The sequence below is a fragment of the Phaethon lepturus genome, unplaced genomic scaffold, assembly GCF_000687285.1.
Source record: "Phaethon lepturus isolate BGI_N335 unplaced genomic scaffold, ASM68728v1 scaffold13315, whole genome shotgun sequence".
Classification (NCBI taxonomy): domain Eukaryota; kingdom Metazoa; phylum Chordata; class Aves; order Phaethontiformes; family Phaethontidae; genus Phaethon; species Phaethon lepturus.
The window spans coordinates 21,643-29,599 of NW_010538430.1; the positions used below are offsets into that span (position 1 = coordinate 21,643).

The 7,957-nt window shown below is 37.4% G+C and overlaps 1 protein-coding gene across 1 annotated transcript in view; it reads right to left on the reverse strand.

Annotated features, from left to right (window-relative positions):
• The window catches only part of UBE3C (ubiquitin protein ligase E3C), a gene marked incomplete at both ends in the record, with an annotated part of 57,950 nt that overhangs the window by 21,461 nt on the left and 28,532 nt on the right, over positions 1-7,957 (reverse strand). The window contains 2 exons of the mRNA XM_010286806.1: positions 192-439; positions 4,614-4,746. Of these exons, the coding sequence (XP_010285108.1) occupies positions 192-439; positions 4,614-4,746 (381 nt within the window). The remainder of the gene's footprint in view (positions 1-191; positions 440-4,613; positions 4,747-7,957) is intronic.

A 7,957-nucleotide genomic window follows, 5' to 3' on the forward strand; every position in this document is an offset into this window, starting at 1 on the left:
TACATCTCAACTATGTAACTTACTAAAAGGAACCAGAAATTTGAGTGATATGTGGAAATAATGCAGATTCTTGTTTTTCCTCAACTCTAGAAAAATCGTTATTTTTCCCATCTACCCCCACCTAAAAAGAAAAAAACATTACTGAATAACTTCAGTACTGCTATAGCTTTATTATACAACACTGGTTTTACCTTTCCAAGCATTCTTCCAAGGAAGTAGTAATGTCGGGCGTAAGAGTCTCCAACGAGCATCTGTGCAGCAGGGTTAGGATAAAGAAGTCCCTCATTGGTGGTCTTAAAAAATCCCTGGTTAGGGTTAAATCCTGATTTAAGTAGTTCATTCAGAAATTCTCTGAAAATTCCACCACCATCAATACCAGCTTCATCAAGACCATGGGCATTAAGTAAGTGAACACGAATGCGCTTTTTTAGGTCAGGTTCTGCAGAGAAAGGAGAGACAGACAAGCTCAAATACAACTATCTGCTTGAATTTTGTTTGGATAAAAACACATGTAACTACACATACAAACATATCTACACTAACTTTATATAAAAATTGAACTAGTAAATAGTAGCAAAAATCTACTACTGGCTTGAATTTTGTAATATTCAGTATGTGAAACTCACTTTGTACACAGGGTCTTGCTTTAAGAGTCATCAAAACATGGAGTGGAAAGACACTAGGTATATAAAATATTGTGAGTGCAAGGTTCTTTCTCCCATCTGAAGGAACTGTCAATAAGCACTGCATTCCATTAGAGGGACTGACTTTTAAGCTACACCATTAAATAGTATTATTTTAAATTGAACTTATTATTTTTGATACTTTGGACACATTGCTACATCATGTAATTTCAGTGAGCAAGGTGTGGTAAAGATGGACATGTTCTGAAGGTAGGTGTTCTGCTTCTTTCATAGAAGGCTACTACTTGAGCAAGCAAGCAATAATTAGTCCTTAAACTATGTATACGTAACAGGGAAGGAGGACATTTTTGCTCAGTTCACTGAAGGCTTCCAAAGATCTAACCAAATACACAGCTTTTATGCAAACCCTTGCACTGACTACACTTGCAGCCCAGCAAAGCAACCAGTAACAATAAAACTTTCTACTGCTTCCATGTGCTACAAATACACACGTTATGGATGGACAGCTGTTGTTCGTGAAAGAATCTTCAGCACCTTGCAGCAAGAGAATTTCTCCTGAACCACCGAGTGAGTGTCTTACTCGCACTCTCCCATTAGCAAATGCCTCCACATGTACTAGTAACTCCGCATTTCACACTCAGCTATTTTTAAAAATTACCTATTAGTTCTTCATTCAAGTGAAATACCCTGCCACACAAAAATTCTGCTGGCTGGAAATGGATGGCCATTTTTAGCCACAGGTGCTGCAACAGGTCCACTCATCACCATTCAAAACAAGAAAATGTAACACTGGCAAAAGAGTCTCAAGCACACACACATGCTTTGTCTGGAGACTTCTGAGATATTGAGCACTGACATTAAAACTTTTTATGTATGGAAGATGATTGTTTAGTGCTTTTTGAGGCCTTATGAAGAAAATCAGTTATTTGTCTCTTCCTCTGTGTACTGACAACCGCATTTATAGCAAGGAGGGAAAAATGGTCCTAAAACAAATTCACATGTCAAAACACGTGACCAGGTAGAGGCGGACTGCCAAGTTAGTGCAACCTCTGAAAAGAAGAGTTCAGTTTTATAACTCATACAGCTAGAATGTAACTAAACTGCTACCACAGTCCAGTGGAGGCTATTATGGAATATTCTGAAAATTCCAGTCACAGGAAAAAAAAAAAAATTGAGAAATACACATTACTAAGCATATTACAACCAAATAAAAACATAAACCCACAAGAACCAACCTAGTACATTTCTGCTGTTCCAAGCTTGTTTTCTTAATGATCTTGGTTAACGTACTACAGAAACATCAACTTTGAACAGCTCGCTTCTCAGGGCCAGTAGACAACTGGATGCCTCTCCCAAATCAATGTTCTTTGCTCTTTCCTGATCAGTTCTAGGACCTGATCTATCATCTGTTCAGTCTCCCAGATTGATTTTAATCAATTCAGTCTAGAGTCTTTTCTGCTCTCCCACGTGGTGCCTGACCCACTCCAGAACTAACGTTTTTTCAAAAAATTATATTGTCTCAGAATACTGGCCTTTAAAAAAAAAAAAAAACAGTCCAACCTTCTACTTCACTCTTTATTGATTCTAAATAGCACTAGAGTACAGTACTAGATAGCACTTGTGTATATGTGTGTGCATACATGGTGTGTCATGCACACATGCAGAAAAACAGATTTTCAGATTTCAATGGCCACCTACCGCTATGGCTGTTCTGTACCTGTAAACAAGACAGAAATATTCACCTAGAGATTATTTCCAAATCCCTTACTACAAGCTTATTGGGTTCTCCCTTGCCTCTGTTTCACAAGTAATTTTCTTCCTAAGGAAAGGCTTAAAACATTATCTGGAACTATACACATGTATATGCAGACAAATTTTGTATTACAGAAAGAATGAACAGAAAGAAGGCTCAACAGAATCATAGAACAGTTCAGGCTGGAAGAGATCTCATACGACCCAAAATGCCCACACTGAAAGCAAGGCCAATTTCCAAGTTAGACCAGGATGCTCAGTGCCTTGGTTTGAGTTCTCCAATGATGGAGATTTCACAGCCTCTCTGGACAGCCCATTTCAGCGCTTAGTTAAGTCTCACTGTGAAATGTTTTTTCTATGTATGTCCAGCAAAAATTTCCCTTGCTGCTACATCTTACCACTGTACCTTATCAAACCAGCTTCTGTAACCTCCCTGTTGCACTGAAGCTACAGCTGCTTCTCCTCTGCCATGTGCTTCAGTCCCCTGTATCATCTTCGTGGCCTTCTGCAGGACACGTTCTTGTATGTTAATGTCATGTTTTACATTGGGAAGCTCAACGCTGGACACAGTTCATCGATGCTGAAGCTGTGAGCTATGTTCTTGCTAACACAGCCCAATATGCAGTTAGCTTTCATCTCATCAAGGGGAACTTTTTACTTGTTCCATTTGTTGTCCACTAGGAACCCTGGGGTGCTTTACTGAAAACAGGTTTCCGGTTAGTGCTCAGTCTGTACTACTACATGGGGTTATTACAGCCCAGGTACAGGATTCAGCTTTGGTCTTTCCTAAATGTCACGAGGCTCCTCTGTAAGCCCTTTTCTTCAGTCTGTCAAGGGCCGTCTAAGTGGCAACCTGACCTTCCAGTATATTGATTATTTCCCTCAATTTTGTATTGCCTGTGGCCTCACTAATGATGGCATACATCCCAGTACCCAGATTGTCAGACTGTAGATGAAGTTTAGGAAACACGCATTCTAAAACTGATTTTGTAGTTTAATAAAACTACATTAAGTGGAAATGTAGTCTTCACAGAAAATGTGCTTTTCACTTAAAGCTGTCATCTTATTAAACAAATAGGTTGACTTGCCTGTTACTTGACATTGCGTTACTCAAAAGCTTAGACTGCAGTTTCTGAATTGTATTTTCATAGGTCTGGGGGGAGGTAAGGGGAACACAACAGACTCAACTTCTTCTATTTTCCAATTCCATTTCATCTTTCTCTTTTTAAGAAACTAGTTAATGACTCATACTAAATTTAGTATGATGAAACTATTCCCAACCACTAGGAAACAGGGTAAACAGCCAATTGCATATATAATTTCCAGACAATTATAAAGTAACATCTCCTGATTAGCCTTTAAGTTTCCAAGAACAAGAGAATTTAATTTGCACTTAATTTAACGAAAAAAATTAGTCTAAATAGATCTCTTTTCGGTAGTTAAACACAGGTACTGAAATACAAAATCCTATTTACAAACAGAACAGTATCTTCAATAGTACCAGAGCAAAGGAAACTAAGAAAAGGCATGATCTCCAGTAATTTTATACAAACCAAAAATACCAATACCTCTTCTTCTTCCTCTCTGAACAAGGCAGTTCTCCAGTAGGGAACTTAAATGGCACAGCAGGTGAGATTCACATGGCAAGCCTCATATATTTGGCAAATATTCTTTTTACGTGCAAACTTCTATGTATAAGTAAACATACATTTACCTATATGCAAAAATACCATATAACTAAGAAGGATTTTATTTTGGCAAGCTTTATCTACATTGGAACTTTGGCTTCTAGAGCAGATGCTCTCACACAAATTCACCACATAAGGTATGATTTAAATCAATATGGTAAAATATATACTACTACATACTATCACTACAAAGTGCACTGCATTATTCTTCTCAGTCACACTGTACCTAGCAAATCCTGTGCAGTGTAGATGTATTTGTTGACGCAGATTACCAAAGTAGGTCATTATCTATGTAATTCATTAGATAAAATACAAAGTACAGTTATTTGGACAAGTAAATGGGAAGAAAAGGCTCATGAAAGTACGTTCGAACTAAGGAAGGGTCTGTTAAAGAGAATGAGACTGCAGTAATCAGAAAGAAGAGCTGATATCCTTTTCACATCCTACTCAAGTAAGCAAATAAGCAACTACATGGTAAGAATGGTTAAATGTTCTAAACAAGCTGATGATAACTTAATTGTAAACCTACCATTTTCAGGAGAAAGTTTATCATAAGCATCTTCATAAATATAATTTCTTCTGATAGTGACATTAATTCCATCCAAAAATGGCCCATCTCCTTGAACTTCTTGTTTATCTGCATAGATCAGTCTTTGAAAAATCTGTTAAAATGAGTGAAAAGAGAAATCACGTCATTTTGCAGATCTAAATATACAATGAGAGATGGTTATTCACTACTATTACTGTCCTTTGAGTTGCTCCTGGGCACTCACTTTGAAGAGATTTGTGTTCTCTCTCATTGAGCTGCAAAAACATAATACAGAGCCATGTCCCAAGGGAGGGAAGGAGAAGGGATAGACATGCAAAAAATTTTTTCGTGCTAAGATATTATCCTCAGTTCTTTCTACATAAAGAGGCACATCTACAGACATCGTGTCAGTGATTCCAGTTTCCTCTCTCTAACTTTGAGTTCTGAAATGCAAAGTACTCAAAAACAAAGGGAAAAAGACACATGAGTATTTTGCACACACAGAAGCTATCCTCAATACTAGTAAATAATTACTTGTCATTTTTCGTAATGCTTTGGAACATCTCCAGTAACAAGAAATTAGGTATCAGTTCTTCTCTCAGGAGCAGTGAGCAAGTAATTCAAAGCAAAATAGTGGATAGCACTGCTATATTAAACAAAGAACCAAAGCATCATATCAATTCAAAAAAATAATGCCACCTGGAGTACAAATTGAACTTCACATTGTCCCTTTTGCAATTCTTCACAACAGGAACTTGTTACAGTTCACCTGAAGAGTAACTGTAGATAACTGTTTCTATGCCAGGATTTAGCATGGGAGTTATTTACATACAATTTAGCATTACATATTAATGTATGATAATGTTAAATATACCCTCAATCCAGGGAGTGTCTGTTTCCTACAGCCTCTCTTACATCTTTCCCATATTCACTACGTAGTCTAGTACCTTTTCCAAGGGATTTATCTCCCAATAATATCACAGACTGCTTTCTAAGAAAGTTAAACTAAAGTTAAACTTAGTTAAACTAAGAAGATTAAGTAAGAGTCTCCAGGGATGTTTAAAAACAACAAATTTACCATGAACAAGGAAAATATGACAATAGCAGACAAAGCTACAGCAAGATCTCAAACCCACTCTTTCTATGGACAACTGTAGGTAGTGGAAAAGATACTCTCCAACCAGGAAGATTACAGTGTAGACAAAGACAGATTCTTCCCTAACGTACACAGGAGGAAGACAAGAGAAAACAGTCTTGAGCTGCAGAACGACAAATGTTGCATGGACATAAAAAAAGGAAATACCATAATGAGAGTGATTAAGTATTGGAAGAGGTTACACAAAGAGTGTCTGAAACCTCCATCTTTGGACATAGTCAAAACTCACCTAGACAAGCCCTTGCACATCCTGATCCAACTCTGCAGTTATTTTTGTATGAGCATGTGGACTGGAGTACATCCAGAGGTCCTTCCTGACCTAAATTTTCCTACAGTTCTACAACATCAAGACCACATAGCCACAGACATCTCCTTTTTATGTATGGGCATGAGACTATGCTCATCACCACTCTCTTCCCTGAAGCATGGCTAGATATGGTTTATTAACTACTGCTACACACCACTAGATGGAAAGAATCGCTTGGAGGTATATCTCATAGCAAAGTTCTTCTTGATACAGAGTCTGGACTCCTACATAATCCAATGTTCATGCATACATCAGTCCCGAAAATTAGAACCCTAACGCATAACTGAAGCATTTACAACGATTTCAGACTAACACATGGAAAAGTAAGCAATGCTGACTGAAGTACACACCACAGAAGTAACATCACCATAGGCAAGCTGATATAAACTGGCTTCATTACCTGCCACAGGTAAATATCACATTGGAAGGTGCACATCAGTGTGCCTTAAGGCTAAAGAGGACAACATGCCCCGGGGTCAGAAGGCTGAAGAGCTTACCATGAAACTAGACTCAGTAATTGCTAGTACAAGGATCTAGTATCTGGTAATTCCAGGTAAAAATCTCATGAAAAAGTCAGAAAATTAAGAGACCCATGGAACAACCCACACATGGAAGCAGCGTTGAGCTGTATTACCACATTAAATTACGGTGTAATAGATGGCAACTGCTAGAAACAAAACAAAACAAAACCCACAAACAAACGAAAAACCACACAAACCACCAAGACCATGATAAAGTATCTTCTTCCCTTATTGCAAGTTGTTTTGCAGGGGCAGTAGGAGACTCCAAAAGGATGTTGACTCCCACTATGACACAAAAAGGACCATACTTGGTCCAAAAAGCAGTACAAGTACAAAAGGATCTCCTCTTTGAACTATAAAAGTTCAGGGTATAGCTTTACCGTTCTCTCCAAGCTCTCATCCAATTGTTATTTCAGTTTTTGTGATAAAACCAAACAAGGTTTTATGAATTCCAGAAACTCAACATAGCTTTACTAAGGCCAGAGGCTGCAGACAGTGACTAAATGGTGACATAGAGATCTCTGCTTGAGGTCACTTCCAAATGTTTCCCTGTAATCCTAGCGCAATATTGCTATACGGTATTAAGATTTTTTTGTTGGAAAAAGTGTTTCATAGAAGCCTGGAAAAAATACTCCTTTTCTACCAAAGCTGTCACTGTCTTTTTTGACAAATACTGATTTACCTTCCTTATGGAACTATTCTTCATTCCCTTGATGGTGTCTTGCAACTTAATGTTTTCAAGACAATTGAGGGAGCAGTTTTTAAGTAATTGATACTGTTGACAGTAAAAGCAGTCAGGAAAAAAATTGTGCGTAACAGAAGAATAGCTTTAAAAAAATACGTATGATGCAAACTGAAATGGGTAATAGAACTAACAATCTAAAATACTGAAAACATTCAAAAGCAAATCCAATAGTACAAGAAGCTTGCAAGTTTTAAACTATATACTCTATTAAAGTTCAGCTACTCAGTTATAAATGCAGAAATCTAATCTCTAGGCGTTATCTTCCCAAAGTGGACATCCATCACCTCATTCTGAGTAAATCCACCCACTGCACAAAAGTCTCCAGTCTTGACCTTGCAATCTGTTTATTATCAGCACACTAGTTAGTGCTCTGCTTACCACAAGAGGGTGCAATCATGTAGATAAATCATTGAATCAGGATTGCAGTTTATTATAAACATACAACTGCTCTCATATACCATGTATACCAACAATGTAAGTTTCTAATTTTAATGTAATTATTATAAAGAGTAATATAATCAGCAAAAGAAGTCAAAAATAATTAACTTCAAATGTTCAGTTGCCACATGAGTACTGAAGAAAAACAGTATAGCCTGTCATGTCTTTCTGTAGGGA